This window comes from Rattus norvegicus, chromosome 7 (genome assembly GCF_036323735.1).
Source record: "Rattus norvegicus strain BN/NHsdMcwi chromosome 7, GRCr8, whole genome shotgun sequence".
NCBI lineage: Eukaryota > Metazoa > Chordata > Mammalia > Rodentia > Muridae > Rattus > Rattus norvegicus.
This window is the reverse complement of record NC_086025.1, coordinates 25,898,030-25,918,187: the sequence shown is the minus strand read 5'-3', so window position 1 is coordinate 25,918,187 and position 20,158 is coordinate 25,898,030. Positions and strand designations below refer to the sequence as shown.

At 43.6% G+C, this 20,158-nt stretch overlaps 1 protein-coding gene across 2 annotated transcripts in view; it reads left to right on the top strand.

Annotated features, from left to right (window-relative positions):
* The window catches only part of Slc17a8 (solute carrier family 17 member 8), a 55,281-nt gene that overhangs the window by 18,650 nt on the left and 16,473 nt on the right, over positions 1-20,158 (top strand). The window contains exons 3-8 of one of the 2 annotated variants that reach the window (NM_153725.2): positions 6,055-6,173; positions 8,655-8,769; positions 9,873-9,960; positions 17,223-17,309; positions 17,985-18,124; positions 18,828-18,977. In NM_153725.2, coding sequence (NP_714947.1) covers positions 6,055-6,173; positions 8,655-8,769; positions 9,873-9,960; positions 17,223-17,309; positions 17,985-18,124; positions 18,828-18,977 — 699 coding nt within the window. The remainder of the gene's footprint in view (positions 1-6,054; positions 6,174-8,654; positions 8,770-9,872; positions 9,961-17,222; positions 17,310-17,984; positions 18,125-18,827; positions 18,978-20,158) is intronic. The other variant, XM_039078509.2, reaches the window with a different exon arrangement.

Sequence of the window (20,158 nt, the reverse complement as noted above, 5' to 3'; positions counted from 1 at the left end):
TGAGTGTGTGTGTCTGTGTGTGTGTGTCTGTGTGTGTGTGAGTGTGTGTGTCTGTGTGTGTGTCTGTGTGTGAGTGTGTGTATGTATGTATGTATGTGTGTGTGTGATTGAGTGTGTGTGTGTGTGTGTATGAGAGAGAGAGAGAGAGAGTGTTGTATAAAAGCAAACAGAGCAATTATTAATTGATCTAAGAAACATGTAGAGTGACAATCCCATTCTGTGTCCAGGACTTGGTGATAGGAATAGAATGTTTACTAACACCGGCTGGGACCTTGGACTCCGGGAGACATATAGCATAAATGACAATTTGGTGTGCCAGCTGCTATGTCAGTATGGCTGTAATAAATTCTTGGGTTCTATTCTAACATTTTACCCCAGAGATCATGCAAATCAAGGAGTTGTTTTGCCAAGTATTTTCATGAAAGCAGACTCTTAATAAAAATACCATATATTAAGCTTTAAAAAAAAAAACCCTGACTGGTTGGGGATTTAGCTCAGTGGTAGAGCGCTTGCCTAGGAAGCACAAGGCCCTGGGTTCGGTCCCCAGCTCCGAAAAAAAAAAAAGAAGAAAAAAAAAAACCCCTGACTTTTCCCCATCCAAGTTCTCAGACACACAGGCTCCCTCCGCAGATCCCAGGACGATCAGGGCTCAATGGGAAGAGGCCTGTAAAGGGGTGATGAACACCGGAACTCACTTAGGTTCCGGTATTGGGTTGGTGTTATCATATGAAAGCATGAAGTTATTTAATAAACTGTTTCATGGATCCTGGAAATATAAATCTAGTTCATCTTATACCTCGACTTCACAAATTATGGGATGAATAAATGAAAGCGTGTTCCTGTGAACCACCCCATAACTGTCTGGTTCCCTGAACTGAACACAGAGCCAGCATTGACGATGGTAGCGATTGGCTCACCTTATGGTTCTCTGGATGCCTGTGTTTGGATGCATGTTTAGATCCCAGTTTCCCATGTTAGCATCAGGGAAGCCATGATTGATGTGCCTACGGGGTTTCAGGAGAAGACCTTGTGTGACGCGAAGCCTGGCCGTTCCTGAGTGCTGTGTGGCTCTGAGGCAGGGGCCTGGGGTACTATTTCCTCATCGGACAACATGGTAGTCTTCTCCTCTTTGATGCCACATCTGTTAGTATCACCTAGGACAGTCCCCTGCCAAGGACTGCCTTGGGGAAATTTGATGTCAGTTCATGAAAAAGAGGTCTTTAGCTGGCATGCAGGCGTCCCCCTTTCTTTCTAAGAGATTGTTCTGTCGGAGGGAAACAGCACCATGGAGACGCTTCAAGCTGCTTTTGATGCCTCAGCTGAGTCTGGCTGAGAAAGATAGTCTGTTTTGTCTGGGGGATGGTGGTGAAGGGAGGAGATGAGACAGAGAGAGGACATTTGATGCCTTTAAAATAAAGACTACGGGTGGGGTTTCAGATGTGTCTCACACCTATTCGTTCAGCCTTTTGCAAGCAAAGCTAGCTGACTAGCACTTGCCTGCAGAGACACAAGTCAAAAAGAGGCGGTGTTTGCATTTGTTTGTTGCCTGAGAAGACAAGGGGTCAACGGAGTCTGATTTAGGGCATTTCAATAAAGTGAAGGATCAGTGTTCACGTGTGCTCTCCAGCTCCTAGGATTTTGCTTAGGGGGTCTGATTTAGATCTAAAATATGCTTAATGTCATTCTGTCTGGTGCCAAGGGTAAGAGTTTAGGAACTCGGTATGGTGTCTTATGCCTGTAATCCTAGCACTCAGGGGACTGAGGCAGGAGAGCTGGGCTGAGCTCTGGGCTGGCTTTAGCTAAATAGTGAGTTCAAAGACAAACTAGGCTACATAGCAAGACTCCGTCTCAAAAAGCTAACCAAAGAAGAGAGAGAAATAAAAGGGAAAGCATAAACCTAAAAGTACCCTAAACAATTAAGTGGCCCCTTTAATAATAATAATAATGATGATGATGACGGTGATGATAGTAATAATAATAATAATGATAATAAAATAAAAATAATAAATAAAAACCTCACCAAAACCAACCAAATGACAAATATACATGCTCTAGCAAGCAAAACTAATTTACTGCATACTGTTCTTTTTGTCCACACAGAACAAATTAGGTATCAGCTGTGTATGACTAACACGGTGACAGAGCTCTGGATGGGCTAACATTTCTTTCTCTCTGGTTAGCTTCATAGGAAAACATAGTTATTTTACATTGAGATTTTTTTTGGAAGCCTCATGTGAGGGACTGCATAAGCACCAGGCCCAGAAAAGACCTCTGTGGCATCCTTCTTGCAAGCAGTGTGAGGGATGACTTAACTGATGTGTGTGGATAGTCACATTTTTAGCTTAATACCATGAGTTACTACTAGGTGACAGCTCGGCAGAAAAGCACGGATTTAGCATAGGCAAAGCCCTGCATTCGACCTTGGCACTCCTCCTCCCAAACTGATAAATCAAAGCCTTTGTGGCCCTTCGTAGCTGGCATAGGGTCAGCAGAAAGCAACTGAAGACTGAGACACTTTGCGATGATTTCTCACTATCCATGAGTCCTGCAGGGTTTCCGTGATGGACTCTAGGATTCTCCAGACCTGCTTTTAGACATCACAGCTCATTAGCTCTAAGGCCTGGGAAAGGTGTGTCCTTGTGGCCTGGCCAAGGATTGCTGGTTGCAAAGAATAGAAGTTCAGTGAGAGCTACTCAGACTACCAAGAGGATTGCTGGAGACTCAAGTGCAATCTCACGAGAGTGAAGAACAGGCAGCAGGTTGGGTGGGGGAAGTTTGTGTGGACGATCCATCTTGTGGGTAGGGAAACTGAGGTCTGAATGCCCTCTACCAAGCTGGGAAGGCATCTGTATAAGTTCCTGAGACAGGAACAGAGCCCCTACGGGAGATGTAGACTCTGTTTTATCCCAGGAGACCTGGAAAATACTTTGCCAAGGTTTCCAGCTTGCTGGTACCACAGGCTCTCTCATCTGCTTCTCCTGGTCTGCTCTAGCTTCCCATGTCTTCTGACGGGCTGCTTTCTGTCTTTTACTGTGGCTTCTCTCTGTTCCCAAGACCTGTGATCCCCGGGCTCAGCTCTCTCTTCTAGTGTTTATCCGCTGGGGTAGACAGAAGGGGAGTATTCTATGGCTAGGGAAACAGAATTCTCTCTGAAGGAGGCTGAACAGGAAAATACAAAGCAACATGTCTACCAGTCTTTTGGTGACCCTCATGACCTTTATTGTAATGGAAAGAAGAGGACTTCTTGTAGATCGAACAAAAGTACTTCTATTAAGCACCTATATAAGCTTCCTAAGAGAGTGTCACCAGCAACTTGGCATCTTAACCCTCTGCCTTCTCCCTTTTGAGGACATCTGTCTTTTGATTAAAGGGTTCAGCTGTCAAATTCTGAATTTCTCATTTTGAGACCCTTGGCTTTTTCACATTGGCAAAAAGACATGCTTTCTAAATAAAGGAGCCTTTTCAAGGCTTTGACATGGGTGTCCTTTTGGGTAGATAAAGTACTCTACTTCCAAGCTGTTTATCGGAGACAGGGTCTCACTAAGTTGCCCAGGCTAGCCTTGAATTTACTCTGTAGACCGAGTAGGCCTTAAACTTGATCCTCCTGCTTCAGCCTTCCAGTAGCTGTGACTGTAGGCCTAGCTGATCCAACTGAGAGCAACCCTCTTGGTAAACATTTATCATCGGCTGTAAGTGCAGTACCAATTTCCGAAGCTTATTAACTAGCTGGATGAACACATTTTACCCATTGATTAGCGATTCTCCATTTCCCTCCTCCCAGTCCCTGAAAAATCACCGTGCCTTCTGGAAGTCTATTCGTTTTACTCTTTCAGATACTTATATAAGAAGGAGCACACACATTGCTCTTCCTTTGGCTGGCTTATTTCCCTTGGCATCTGTGTTCTAACCCCATCTGGGCCATTGAATGCTATGTGATTTCTCTTTTTCATGGAAAGTACACACCACACTGTTCAAGTTTGTTTGTCAGTGGGCATCAGATTGCTTCCATATCTCAGACACTGTGAATGTTAGAGTACAGAAGTCCTTGAGATTCTGATATCTTTCGGATAAGTACTCCAAAGCATAAAGTTGAGTCTTTTTTTTTTTTTTTTAGGTAAACTCTTAGATCCGTTTTTAAGATTGTGGGGGAATTCTACACTACGTCCATGAGCAATTGAGCCATTCTTCGTCCCCGTCAGCAGCATAAAACATTCCAGTTTCTCCACATTCTCACCCATTCTCTTTCTCCTCTTTCTATATGTGTAAGCACTCACACATGCATGTGCACGAGTATGAGCATGCACATACACGCATGTTCTCATACACAAATGTACGTGCACACACACACACTCACACACACAGACACACACACACTCATACAGACACACACACACACACGCACACATGCACTCACACACACACACACACTCACACACACTCACACACACAGACACACACACTCATACAGACACTCACACACACACTCACACACACACTCACACACACACATGCACTCACACACGCGCACACACACACACCCCAGTGGGAAGATATTCATGTCATCTTGACAGATAGGATGAGCCAATTCTATTTCCCCCCAAAGTTAGTGATCTTTCCAGTTTCCCAGTGGTTATAAGCATGGCTGTTGGCCATTCACTTGTCTTATTTCATAAAGTTTCTATTCAAGCTGTCATTTTGCGCTTATTACCCAGTGGGTGGGGCTCAGGTGATGCCCAAAGTCCCTTCTCGGCAGGTCTCAGTTCTTTCAAGAGTGACAGAAATATCATGTGCTCAGAGAGAAAAGGGTGAGGACGGGATGCTGTTCCTGACAGCGGCTAGGTGGAGAAGGTAGAATGAGTTTTATCTTAGATAAGAATTGAGACTCAGCCAGTCATGATGGTGAATACCTCTAATCCTAATACACAGAGGGCTGAGTCTGCGGATCACAAGTTTGGACCATCCTGGGTTACTCAATGAGACCCTATCTTAAAAAAATGACAAAAGAGGATTTGTTTGTTCCTTATTTATCCTGAGAATTAAATCTAGGGCATCACACAAACAAGGTAGTCACTCTTCCACTGAGTTATATCCCTAGCAAAATGCATTTGATAATACAATGGCAACTTTGTTTTCTTTCTATTTTGGAGATTGAGTATAGGGCCTTTTTTTTTTTTCATCTTTATTAACTTGAGTATTTCTTATTTACATTTCAATTGTTATTCCCCTTCCCGGTTTCCAGGGCAACATCCCCTAACCCCCCCTCCCTTTCTACATGGGTGTTCCCCTCCCCATCCTCCCCCCATTGCCGCCCTCCCCCCAGTGATCACGTTCACTGGGGGTTCAGTCTTAGCAGGACCCAGGGCTTCCCCTTCCACTGGTGCCCTTACTAGGATATTCATTGCTACCTATGAGGTTGGAGCCCAGGGTCAGTCCATGTATAGTCTTTGGGTAGTGGCTTAGTCCCTGGAAGCTCTGGTTGCTTGGCATTGTTGTTCATATGGGGTCTCGAGCCGAGTATAGGGCCTTCTTAAGGCAAGGTGAGTGCTTTAACTACTAGATGATGTCTGTCACTCTTTAAAAAATGTAGGGGTTGGCTATTTAGCTCAGTGGTAGAGCGCTTGCCTAGCAAGCGCAAGGCCCTGGGTTCGGTCCCCAGCTCCGAAAAAAAGAAAAAAAAATGTAAAAAAAAATGAACAGCCCAGCAAATCACGTGCTAAGTCCAGAGCTCTTTTTTTTTTTTTTTAATTTTGTTTGTTTCCTTCACAACTTGTTTTATTTTTTTCTTAGCACACATGGCTCTTTGGGATATCACATTTTACACATGGATGGTATGTGTGTGTATACTTAACTCTGTGTATCACTTCCCTCTTACCAGAAGGTAAATTTGTAAGACCAGAGACCCCTTTTAGTCCATGTTACTGCTGTTGCAACCCAAGTATTCAAGGCGTGTCCCAGAAACTTACCACCAGACAAAGGAAGAGCTCATGAATTGTCATATGGTGACAGGGTATCAACTGTTCCCTAAACCCAATTGCATCTGTTTCTTGTTTCCAGACAGCACAGTTTAACTGGGATCCAGAGACGGTGGGTCTTATCCATGGATCTTTTTTCTGGGGTTATATTGTGACACAAATTCCCGGTGGCTTCATTTCAAACAAGTTTGCTGCTAACAGGTAAGAGTGATGGACATAACCCATCCTGTCCAGGTTACCCCGGAGCCTCGTGCCTTTATTTACCTGCGTGTTCTCAGGGTAGGGATGCAGGCAGATGAGATTCAGAGATATTGGTCCTCCATGGCACTGTTTTTAAGAGTCTTTCTGGATTTGCTCTCCCTCCCCCAACAATGTAATTTACCTTGTAGTTCATTAAGTTGTAAAAAGAATAATTTGTGAGTCTGGGAAAGTGGTTCATGACCCCTCACTGGCAAACTGGGGAACAAAACTATTGACTCACTTCCCTTTCGGGGGCTTCAGTTTCCTCATCAGAGAAATGAAACATTAGATTAAGTTGTGGTTTGGATCAGTGACATTCCATACTCCTATGTGTTTATGTCAACATCACCAGCACGATAGAGGCGCCGTATGAACACTGGTGTGAACGCCGACGACTTGCCTTTAGACCACAGGATGCTTTCAATGTTCTTAAATGACCCAGCATTTGTCTAAGGAGCTAACTCTTCAGAGCGGGGTGGACTGTCACTAAAGAAAGTGCGTTTTCTGTCACTCCCAGTATTTGATGAGAAGAGTGTTCACTTGAGGGAGATTCTGTAGTCTGGATCATGTTGCAGAAAAGGAGTGAGTCAAATATTCAGAGACATTGTGTGAGTCAATTCCATAAAAGAGATCAAAGTTTGCAAGGTAGGTTTTTTCCCCCAATCTCTGAAATCACAACTCACATGGTTTTGAAGTCAGCATAGTGATTCACCAGTGGGAAATCTTTTTCTTTTTTGATAAAGAGAGGAACAGATGAGAATGCAATTAAAGAGAATAAAGGCAATGAAACATCAGACTATATGACCTATGAGAGTAAGTATTGGTTTCTAAAACTGGTCTCATTTATATGTGTGTATATAAGTATAGACTGGGCTGTAATATCACACACACACACACACACACACACACACACACACACACACCACATGTGTGTGTGGTGTGCACACGTGTGCATGCACACATGCAGGTGCAGGACCTGAGGTTGATGTCAAGTGCCTTCTCCAATCACACACCACGACCTTATTTCGTTTGAGACAGGGTCTCTCACTGAACCCAGAGCAAACATTGAACTCGACAATGTACCCAACAAATTCCAGAGAGACTCTGGTCCTTGTCTCTCCAGGGCTGGACTTGTAGGCTCAGCAGCGTGCTTGGCTTTTTATCTGGATTCTGCAGGATTGAATTCAGGGTTTTATGCTGCCTGGAAAACTGTGCTGACTGAACTATTACCTCCCAAGCTTACTATGAAATGTATTTTAAAGGGTCAAGGTCAAGACGCTTGAAACCTACCATCATAGGGTCTAAATACATATAAGGATGACTAGGACCTAAATATATATAAGCATGACGGTCTTTACATATGTCCTTGCCTAGCTTGTTTCATTTACTTCCCATTGTTACTTGACTATAGTATTCTTTTAAGACTGATCAAGTGCTGACGGCTACTGGTCAATGGTTACTCCTTTTACTCCTGCCTCCAGAAGAAAACCACTCATAGAAAGATTTCCTGGTGTGCATGGAAAGTGCAAGAGTCATTGAAATATGTAAGGAGGGGCATCTCGGGATGTAGCTCAGGTGATAGGGTACTTATCTAATAGGCAGGAAGCCCTAGGGTCAATCTTCAGTCCTAAACAAAACTGAGTATGGTAGCACATGCCTGTAACCCCAGCATTTAGGAAGTAGAGGTAGGAGGATCTAAAATTCAAGCTCATTCTTAGCTATTTGTGAGTTCAAGATTAGCCTGGTGTATGTGTGTATGTATGTATGCTTGTACATATATATATATATATATATGTATATATATATGACACATGCAAATATATGGCACACATACACATATACATACACCATATATGACTCTGCCTCAAAAAACATTATGAGAGGAGAGAAGGAAATGATACCTTCTTCTTTCCAAGAGACTCTCGGGCTGGCAAGAAGGGGGGAGTAAGTGGCCATGTTAGGAAATAATGGGGAGTAAGACAAGTTTACAGTTTGCTCCCAGGTCACAAGCTGCTTTTTGGATTGTCAGTATTCTCTTCTGGTCTGTTGAGAGGAGAGAGGGAAGCAGGAGGCACAATCGCAAACATGAGAAATCACAAATAGAAAGGGTCACTTGGCTGAAACAGGTTGGATGTGGGTGAACCTCAAGTTCCCCTTAGCACGGTTGTCCTGTGGCCTTCTATGGCACTGTGCAGGTTGGACATCCTGGTCTTCCATGAATGTGACCCCAAATGGTCAGTGGACTGAGAGTTGAAAATCAAAGCAACCCGGGAGTCTAGCTGGTGACACAGCAGATTCTAGAGCACTCTCTATTTCTTTGGTTTAGTTTCTCTTAATTTCCATCATGATCTCTCATAGATGTTCACACCGTTTTCTGATGTTTAACTGCAGTATTTTAGCCAACATCATCCTGGACAATAACACAGTGCTTTGGTCCCCTAGGGTCTTTGGAGCTGCCATCTTCTTGACGTCAACCCTGAACATGTTCATCCCTTCCGCGGCCAGGGTGCATTACGGCTGTGTCATGTGTGTGAGGATTTTGCAGGGTCTGGTGGAGGTAGGAGAGACATTTCTTTACAGTTAAGAGTGTAGTCCAGGTCCGTGGAACAGTTACCAAAGAGGCTGAGACAGGGGGGATCTTAAGTAGATTTCCTGGGAAGCTTATCTCAGTTACCAAAGAGGCTGAGACAGGGGGATCTTAAGTAGATTTCCTGGGAAGCTTAGTAAGGCCGCCTTGCAAAATAAAACTTAAAAGGGGCTAAGGTTATAATAGTGATAGGATGCTTGTCTAGCACGTGCAAGGCCCGTCTTCAGTTCCTAGTTACCCTTCATAAAAAGACAAGAAAGAGAAATCTAGATTGTTGTTGAGACACCAGTTCAACTTTAGTTCTCTTATAGAAGGACATATGCTGTACGTTCATAGCCCCTGATGTGGTGGAGAGAAGGTAACATTTGTATCTGTGACAACCAAGGCTAAGACCCAGCCTTAACAAATTGGAGCCTCAGAGAAATAGATTCTGTGCCTGGAAATGAGGGGACAAAAAGGTTGATTGTGGAAGCCACTTCCTACACATTATTCTTTAGTAATGTTAAATATGATATAAGACATCTTTTTGATTCTCCATGGTCCTTATATTTGAACTATATTTTTGGACATCAGGATGACTATTATGTTAGTCAAAATTAGTTAAATTATGTGATTCGATGTCTTCAAAAATCTGTTTGGGAGTCAGTAACACAGCACCACACACATCAGGTACTTATTTTTCATGGTTTCCGAAAGTCCAAGACCTGTGCTGCCAACATGTTCATTGACCAATGAGAACCGGCATCCTGGTTCTAGGCTGACAGTCATGTCTGTGTTCTCCTCTCACAGGGAGTAACAGTTCTGCCAGAGTCTCTCTTGTAAGGACACTAATTCCGTTCATGAGGCCACCATCTCTGTGCCCTTGTCACCCCACAACACCGGAATTCAAACACCACCACACTAGGGATTTGGTTGCAACATAAAAGATTGTGAGAAACATCGGCTTTGTATTTGGCAATGTAAACGAATTATGTTTTTATTTTGCAGTTCGTGTGAAGTGGCAATATTTGCACTTTAAATACAGAAAGAAATTGGAATAAGATGCAATCATCCATGTTTAATCTTTCTGCCAGGGTGTGACCTACCCAGCCTGCCACGGGATGTGGAGTAAGTGGGCACCTCCCCTGGAGAGAAGTCGTCTAGCCACAACCTCTTTTTGTGGTAAGTGGGTTAGAATCGTAAGTTGTTTGTGGAATGTTTTTGGCTTCAAGTAACTGAGAAGTCTACCAAGAATCTTCAGAACAAGCTTTTTTTTTTTTTTTTTTTTTTTTTTCTTTTTTCTTTTTTTTTACCTGAGAGAATCCTAAGGTGAGCAGTTGCTGGTGTTGGGTCTGTAGCTCACTGAGCAGTCCTGGGCCATAGATGTGTTCAATCCCTGGGACAAACTTCCAGATGCTGTCCTCTGACCTCCACCCCCTGTTCCATGGCTTGTGTATGCCCCTCATATGCACGTAAAATAAGTAGACGGGAATGTAAGAGAATATTTTTAAAATAGAAGAGATGGGATTCCCAAGTTCCGCCTTCCCCTTAATTTCACAATGAAAATACACAAGATTGTATTTTCCACAAGCAAAAATACAATGCCCTGTTTAAGGTTGTCAAGACCCTCAGCCATGGAGCCGAGCTGAGGCCACTTGGCTCATGATATGGAACTTTCCTTACTGCACTTACTACCATGTGCAAATTATCACCGACTTAATTGTGGACATTATATTCAACATAGAAAATGAAGGGGCATCCATTCATCTTACCTGGAAGGAGACCAGTGTTTGCGACTATCCCAAGGGGTGACATGACTTCAGTTCTCGGGTCTCTGAAGTTTATCTTGCCAAGGTTGCCTCATCCCAAGCCATCTCTTCTGTGCATGGCTTGGAGGAATCAATGTTCGGAAGGGTTTCTCTCACTACTGACCAGTGAGAGAAACAAGAGCCAACAGTACAGATATAAAGTTCATTTAAAATGCACTTTTTGTTTGGAAATGTTTATTATAGAGGAAGGGGCCCAGAAGGCCCCTTAGTCCACACAAGTTACAATACGGTCAGGGAGTGAGAATTAGAACTTGGATGTCTCTGGCTTGTTTTCTACAGGCAGACCATTATTGTTACATTATTCTGCAGTTATGAAGATGTATATGAGTTTTTCAAAACCCGTGCAGTCCTTAAAAGAATCATTTACTATGAAAAAAAGCTACAGTTACACTAAATGTTTAGAATACTTTTTAGTTCTGAGGGAATGAGTGCTCTTGGAAAAGTTTTTCATTTACTTTTACTTAATAATTAACTTTTGACCAGCTTAAAAAAAGAATTAAAAATGTATGATTGCGTGAGTGTTTTGCCTGCCTGCGTCTGTGTGTCTTATGTGTTCCAAGTGCTTGAAGAGGCCAAAGGAGGGCATGGGAGCCCCTGGGACTGGAGTTACAGAGGGTTGTCAGCTGTCACGTGTGTGCTGTGGGATCCAAACTTGGGTCCTCTGCAAGAGAATAGAGCACTTTTAAGTGCTGATCAATCTATCTCTTTTGCCCTCCATTTTTGACTCCTAACCACTGGTTTTACTCTCTCTCTCTCTCTCTCTCTCTCTCTCTCTCTCTCTCTCTCTCTGATATGATGATGATGATGACGACGACAACGACGACGATGATGGAGGTGGTGGTGGTGGTGGTGTGTGTGTGTGTGTGTGTGTGTGTGTGTGTGTGTGTGTGTGTGTGCTTGTGCATTCGTGCACACGAGTGCATGCCATAGTGCACATGTGGAGGCCTGGGAAAACCTTGGGTGTTAGTCCCCACCTCTCACCTTGTTTGATTGAAGGTGTCTTGTTTTGTTACTGCGTATGACAGCCTAGCTGCTCTTCAGGCTTACAGACCCCTCCTGTCTCTGCCTCCTATCTTGGCGTTGAACTCTGGGATTCCAGGTGCTTACCACCGCTCCCAGTTTTATAAAGGTCTGGGGGCTTTGAAGTCAGATCCCCATGCCCATGCAACAAGTCTGTTGCCCACTGAGCAACCTCTCCAGCTCTGCTTTCTTTCTTTGAGGCAGGGTTTCGGGTAGCCCAGGCTGAATTTGAATTTGTGATCCTTCTGCATCCATCCGCAGAGAGCTGGAATTACACGGTATACCACCAAGCCCTACTTCTTGGTTTTGAGTCTAAAAAGATACAGTACATCCCGCACTCCCCAAACTTGGGGCTCATTTCCAATAATTGAGTAAAGATTGGGTCACTGAATGCCAATGACTGTTACAGCTTAGGTGACCATTACACTGCAGTAGGTGACCATTGGACTATGGTAGGTGACCACTGGACTGTAGTAGGTGACCATTGGACTATGGTAGGTGACCACTGGACTGTAGTAGGTGACCATTGGACTATGGTAGTGACCATTGGACTATGGTAGTGACCATTGGACTACGGTAGTGGCCATTGGACTATGGTAGGTGACCACTAGACTGTAGTAGGTGACTGTTGGACTCAGAATCCTCACCGAAGGAACAAAGCCCCTTTCTCTGTAGAGTTGGTTTGTGAAGTCTCTGAGTTCTCACTTCGCTATCCCTATGTACTAATATTTTATCAGCATGACCCCCACTTGTCAGATTTTTTATTCATAAAGAATTCTTAAAGATGTTAATTTTTTCTCTTGAAGCCTCCTTAGTATTTTCTTGCATAATTCAGCTGGCTTCTCCAGTTATGAAGATGGTTTGTATATAAAAAGCTGTTCGAATTGCTATGTCTGTGGGAACTGAATCTTTGGAGGATTTTTTTTTTTTTTTTTTTGTGATAGGGTTTGGCTATGTAGCCCAGGCCAACCTCCAACTTATAATCTTCCTGCCTCAGCTTTCCTAGTGTTGCGATTACAATGTATGCACTACCACGCCTAGGATCTGATTTGTCTGTCTATTTATTTACTTAGTGTGTGTGTGTGTGTGTGTGTGTGTGTGTGTGAGAGAGAGAGAGAGAGAGAGAGAGAGAGAGAGAGAGAAAGAGAGGGAGAGACACAGAGAGACAGAGAGAGAGATGCACACACACACAGAGAGAGAGAGAGAGAGAGAGAGAGAGAGAGAGAGAGAGAGAGAGGGAGAGAGAAAACATAAGAGCATCTGTAGACCTTCTTTTCTTCTCCCATATGGGTCCAGGGGGTTGAATGCAAGGCTTGGTGGCCTTTGCCTTTATCTGCTGAGCCATCTGTCAACCTATCCAATTCTTTTCCGCTATCACGACTTACCTAAGGTAAGCTAACCCAAGCGTCCTTACCAAAGGGAGAAGTCCTCTTTATTACCATGAATGCTTTTATTTTTTCTCTTAAAATTATTTATTTGATGCATATGGGTATTTCGTTTGCATGTATGCTACATACCACATGCATGACTTGCACCCAGGGAGGCCAGAAGACCTGAGACTGGATCAATAGACGGTTGTGAGTGCCGTGTCAGTGCTAGGAATTGAACCAGGGTTCTCTGGAAAGTTAGCCAATGCACTTGAACTCTGACCTGTCTTTCGAGCCCCATTAATTCTCTTATTATCTCTCTATCTCCTTTAAATCATCATTAGCACTATAAAATATTCCCTGGAAGTTTAGTGGGAGATACGGTCTATGTGCCTGTTTTGTGACTAGTTTGAAAGAGTGGACGGCTGCGATGTGTTTAGCTTCTTGTCTGTCCTCTTGATTGACAGAGTGTATCTCCTCCTTATAGAAGTTCAACCAACCCCAGAAGATGTCAGACTGCCCCACTGACAGGGGGTGGTATGACCCTTGGCCTTACTTTCTATGCCAGGTGGTTGGCAAGACCTTTCATTTTGATTTGCCAGTAAAATGAGAATGACAAGCAGCCGCTCCCCGCTCTCAGAGTGGTTTTATAGCCCTGAAAGGGCTGATTTAAAAATGGCCTGACTCAAAGAAAGCTGCCTGGTCAAGGTTGCAGGCCTTATTATGTTTCCTAGCTAAGGTGTGGCTTTGTTTCAAGGAACAGTTGAGGGACAAATGTCACTAAAAAGGAATTTAAGTTTGAGGTTAATCCATTCTCAGTCTCAAAAGGTATTGGAGTTAGGAGAGACTCTGGACAACAAGGTGTCACAGCCTATTGTTTTAGAGTTGAGGAAACCAGGGAGGAGAGATAAAATGATATGGTGGGTGAGAACAGTCAGGAAGGAGTCTCTCCCACTCACACTCCTCTTCATTTCTTCTCCATAGCACACCACTCTCTGCCAGCTTTGTCTGCCCTCAGTGGGTAGTTAGCACATGGGTGCTGATGCCCATTCTGCTTTCTGGGGTAGTCTGAGGGCTGGGTATCCCACTTGGAACAAGCTCAAGGGGCTCTGAGTGCAGCTAGATGATGATGTTGGAGCTATGGCTGAAGAGGAGGGAGAGTCTGATAGGCAGAGGAAGCAGTGTGGGTCGGTTACAGTTTCTCCAGGGAGAGAATGCTTCTCCAGTGAGAGAATGCTTCTTACAGTTGGGGATTGTTGGCGTTTGATGATAGAGGAGGCAAGGTTGCAAAACCAGAGTAAGATTTCCTCTGGGGTCTTACACCCATGTCACCATAGGCGATTCATGTTTTGCCAGCCATGTTTATTCTTACAAACTGGAGGTTTACAGTTGCATTTCCCTCATCTGGCTGAAAGGGGCTAAATACATATTAAAGATTCGGAACACGTGGCCCAGTACTAAGCATACAGCATTTATAGTAACTGGTCATTCTTTTTGACTTTCTCTGTCTCAAGGACACCTTTGCATTGTGGAAACTCCCTGGAGCAGAAGGTCCCTTTATGTGCATGCACACATACCACACACACACACACACACACACACACACACACACACACACACACACACACACACAGAGAGAGAGAGAGAGAGACAGAGACAGAAACAGAGACAGAGACAGAGAGACAGAGAGACAGAGAGAAAGAGAGAGACAGACAGAGAGACACAGAGAGACAGAGAGACAGACAGAGACAGAGAGAAAGACACAGAGAGAGAGAGACAGACAGACAGACAGAAAGACAGAAAGAGAAGGAAGGAAAGATTTCTTCGCTAATATATGATCTGGAGTGCTTACTTTATTGCTGTGAAGAATTCTGAGCTTTAAAATAAATGTGTTTCAGGGCTGGGGTTGTAGCTCACTTGAGAGAGCCCTTGCCTGGTTTGCAGAAAGACCTGGGTTTGATCCTGGTACCACCTAAGAGCAAATGGGGTGACACATCACCTGATAGGTGGAGGCAAGAGAACCAATAGTTCAAAGTCATATGTGATGAATTCAAGGCCATCCTAGGCTACATAATAGCCTGTCTCAAAATGAAACATGTGCTTTGCTATTCTGTACACAATAAAAGCATTAGCAGTTGGCCTTCATGTGGCCATTTCCCGGCTTACGGAGCATCCTGGAACACACACTGTAGTTTATCCTACCCAGGAGGTGGAGACTTCATTCCTATCTTATCTCTGAATGAGTCTACTTCCTTATATCTCACAGTCACATTTCAGGTCCCAGGCTGCACCCATCTTAGAGATAACGAGCTTCGGTGGGTGTGATATTTTCCTATTTCCCCAGAGCCTCACTCACTTCCTAAAGATCTCTCTTAGTGTTGGATTTGGGGAATGGACTTTCTTTCATGTTACCGCTTTTCTTAAGGAACAACTTCTCATTCTCAACCCGGGGGAATCTTAGAGAAGGACTCTTCCATTCAGTTAGCAATTACTGGAAATTTACAGGGCTTTAGTTTCCCTAGCAGATAGATGTCCAGGAGCTGCAGCAGATAGGGAAACCAGGTGACCGCTCTAGTCCCCATTATCTCCTCCAGACAAGACAGATACCCTCACACAAGTCCACAAAGTTCAGTATTTACAAAGCAAGAAACCTCAAAGGACAAAATCACCGAGGTCTAAATTTAAAGATCACAACTGGCTTTTTTTTTTTTCTTTCTAGAATCGACTGTTCAGTTCATACGATAGAAGGACTGTTGCAAAAGGGCCAAGCAGGAGAGGTTGACTCATGGGCAGAAACTGAGAATAAAAAGCAGATAGACCTTAAAATGACTTCCTGTGCTTGGCAGCCAGGCAAAGACTTGGAAGAAGAGAAGAATAACCAGTTGCATTATTTGACCCTTTCAGTGTAAGGATCCAGGCAGGGTACTCTGAAGTCTGTTGTCACTCCCAAGGAAACTAGTCTGTTATTTTTCCTGGCTTCCTTAAAAAAATCTGATAAGCAGCTTAGCTTTTCCTTGGTGATGTAGAACCTTGGAAGTAGTGACTCCATTTTGATTTTTAGTTTGGTCTGTTTGGGCCCAGTGTAAGAATCCTTATTGCTCAAAACATTGGTCTCCTGTAGTTGTTATTCAATAGAAATGATATTGCTTCCTGAGTGGGCCGTGTGTGTGTGGTGTGTGTGTGTGTGTGTGTGTGTGTGTGTGTGTGTGTGTGTGTATGTGTGTATGTGTTCTTTTATTTTTGGGAAGACTACAAAACTGTCTAGGCAAGATCCTGGGAGCTCTGAAAGCAGGTTCTGTGTTTCTTTATTTTCTGTCTTTAGCATCCAACACTGCCTGGCTGTATTAAAATTGTTTTCTTAAGGGGGGTTGGGGATTTAGCTCAGAGGTAGAGCGCTTGCCTAGGAAGCGCAAGGCCCTGGGTTCGGTCCCCAGCTCCGGAAAATAAAAGAACCAAAAAAAAAAAAAAAAAAAAAACCTTTAAAATAGGACCCCCGTTGAAGGAATCAGAGAAAGAACTGGAAGAGCTTGAAGGGGCTCGAGACCCCAAAAGTACAACAATGCCAAGCAACCAGAGCTTCCAGGGACTAAGCCACTACCTAAAGACTATACATGGACTGACCCTGGACTCTGACCTCATAGGTAGCAATGAATATCCTAGTAAGAGCACCAGTGGAAGGAGAAGCCCTGGGTCCTGCTAAGACTGAACCCCCAGTGAACTAGACTATGGGGGGAGGGCAGCAATGGGGGGAGGATGGGGAGGGGAACACCCATATAGAAGGGGTGAGGCAGGGGTTAGGGGGATGTTTGCCCGGAAACTGGGAAAGGGAATAACACTCGAAATGTATATAAGAAATACTCAAGTTAATAAAAAAAAATTTTGTTCTCTTATACTTTTTTCATTTCTGGATTCGCTCAAGAAATTCTAAACTGTGGTGCCCTTTGTCAAATCCCTTGATGTGTCTCTCAGTGACGTTAAAGAGCATCCTGAAGACATTCCTCTCCTGGTTGCTCTGTTTTGAGGCATGCTCGGGGACTGGGGTATACAGCTCACTTGCAGAAATGTGACTTCAGTCGCCTGCACACTGAAAACAGCAATAACATTCACTGGGAATCCCAGCCTGTTGTCATGGAGACAGCTGACTTGGACTTCATCACCCACAACCTGCCTGGACTAACAAGGCTTGAATGATGATTGGCTCGTGTCCCTCAATCTTTTCTGCTTCTAGGTTCCTATGCCGGGGCAGTCGTTGCTATGCCCCTTGCAGGAGTATTGGTGCAGTACATTGGCTGGGCCTCTGTCTTTTATATTTACGGTGAGTGACTTGGTTTCATGAGTTCATGTGTGGACACACAGAGATATATTTTACTATATGGGGGCATGCTTAAGGGCTTGTTATGTGAAAATAGAAATACAACAACCAGTTCATTGTACAAACGGGAAGCCCATTTGTGATCAATTTAATGCTTATATCAAACGTGGCATTTTGAAAGGCTGAATATTATCTTCCTTTAGGTCTCAATTAGCATGATGAAAATCAACAAGATACTTCTCAATGAACATATTAAAAAAAATAACAGCCTTGACAGGAAGCCATTGAAGAGAACACTTAAACATTGTGACAGGGATGTTGAATTATAGCTCTCCACATTTGGTGGCTTCTGGTGGGGGTGTGGATGGGGAAGGACTCAGTTTTCTTTAAGGGACTGGCCACTGGGAGCTCCACCATGCTCCAGGGAATGTGTGGGCAATACAAATAGGACTTGAGGATTTTTGTTTGTTTCTTCTTGGTGGGGGTGGGGGGATTGCAAGGATGGGTAGGCAGACTTGGGAGGAGTGGGATGTGAGTATGATCAGGGTGAATTATGTGAAATTCCCAAATAAACAGTAAAAATATTATTTTAGGAAAAACCTGGACAGTTAGATAGAAGCCAATGAGGCCTTGCTGCTGAACCTTTTTATTTTTATTTATTTATTTTTTTGTCTGCAGGGATGTTTGGAATTATTTGGTACATGTTTTGGCTGCTGCAGGCTTATGAGTGTCCAGCAGTTCACCCAACAATATCCAATGAAGAACGGACCTACATAGAGACAAGTATAGGAGAAGGCGCCAACTTGGCCAGTCTGAGCGTAAGTATGGACGAAAGGTAGGGTCTGATCTCTTTCTCATTTCTCTCCGTGACTGTACTACCTGCAAAAGCTACTGCTGGCAGCGGAATGATCCATGCAAAGGCAACTGTTCAGCACAGCTCAGTAGTTGGTGGGGGTTCCAACTTCTAGAGTCTGACACTGGGCCGTTTATTTTAGACATATTTAAGTATCGTACACCTTTGGGAAAAGTTCCTGGTAACCATGATCTCAACCCCACGTACATAATAAAGCTTAAGGCACGACGACATTGAAACTCTTGCAAAAGTACGTGTGACTTCTACTGTGAAGCTGTGTTCTATAGCTTAAGGGACTAGGATCTGTTATGGGCTCAGTCTTACAGATAGTGTAGAGGTCACCAGGCTATAAAGTAAATATGGCATTTCCCATGAGGATAATGTATGGAGGAGAGTCTGGGATAAACATTATAGTCTGGGGGATTCAGGTGAGGTCTGGCCCTACAGATAGCAAAGGTCACCATGTTATTAACTATATGTACTCCCAGCCTTCTGGGTAGGACTGGTATATACATCCCTTCTGTTGAAGAGACAAGTCTGAGTGCTTAACATGACTGGTTTCTCTAGAGCTTATCTCAGCACAAAGACCTCATAATCTCTATGCCTTCTTACAGAAGTAAGATGTCGGTGCCTTTGCTCAAAGTCTCATGGTCTTTTTTACTCCCTAGAAATTCAACACACCATGGAGAAGGTTTTTCACATCCTTGCCTGTCTATGCCATTATTGTGGCAAACTTTTGTAGAAGCTGGACCTTCTATTTGCTCTTAATAAGTCAGCCTGCTTACTTTGAAGAGGTCTTTGGGTTTGCAATAAGTAAGGTAAATGCACAAATGCTTCCAACGTTCTTGAACTTTAACTGTCTTGATCCAACTGAAAATAATTTTGCATGATGAAATAATTAAAATGGCTACCATCATTCATAACAGTTCTATGACACAGCATACCGAAGGTCAAACAATAGTCTATTTAATTTTTTCTTAGTAGGGATCAAAGATGTATTAATCTGCCTTTTAAAGTCATAGCTCTATCTAGTCTGAGAGTGTTTCTAAAGCTAATGTAAACATTGAATATTTGTTCAAAGGTAAAAAGATTCAATGGAGTGGGTTTTTCTCTTTATAAACTACTCATTGTTATTACATGTAGTTTTTATCTTCTACTTGCTTTTGCTCTGGGAAGTGGCCACGATACCAGCCCCCTCCAAGCTTCCCTTGAATCCTCAGATAAAACACACACACACACACACACACACACACACACACAGTATTTCAATTTGCCTTCTTGGCACAGTTGCTGGGTGCCTGGTACTATCTTCCGCCTGGAAAATTATACCATTACCAATTTCTTATCTCAGTCACTCCCACCTACCCTAAACTTTAATTGCTAAACTCCCTGATCACCTGCCTGTAGGAGAGGCTGCAGCTTACCACTCCTCACTCCTCCTGAGACCTCACATGGTTGCCTGATTCTCCTTTCTCCAAAGCATGATAAACTCCCTATCCACTTCCTTGCATCCCTTTTCCTCCAGGGATGTGGAAGTCCTGCCTGTAACTTCCACCCAGTAGTTGGCCCTTGACTTTCTTTACTGACAGATCAAGAACCAATTGGGAATAGGACCTTAACATCAGAACCACCTACATATTGTGGGTTAGCAAGCTGACTCATCGGGAAAGTTGCTTATGATCAAGTCTGATTACTTGAGTTTGGTCCCCAGGACTCAAATAGTAGAAGGAATGATTCAATTCCTGCAAGCTGTCTTCTGACCTCAACATGTGTGCTATGACCAGATCCCTCCCTCACATAAATAAATGCAACATCTGCTCCTTAGGTGGCAGAAAAAACACTGAGGTGAAGTTTCAGACCAGTCTTTTTTCCATAATGATGAATAATGTCGCAGTAGCCATGGTTGCTTATGAGTTTAGAAAGAACCTCCCTCAACGCCCCCAGCCATTGTCATTAGGTTGCCTGTGACTAAGAAGGGAGGTTTTGATAATGAAACAAA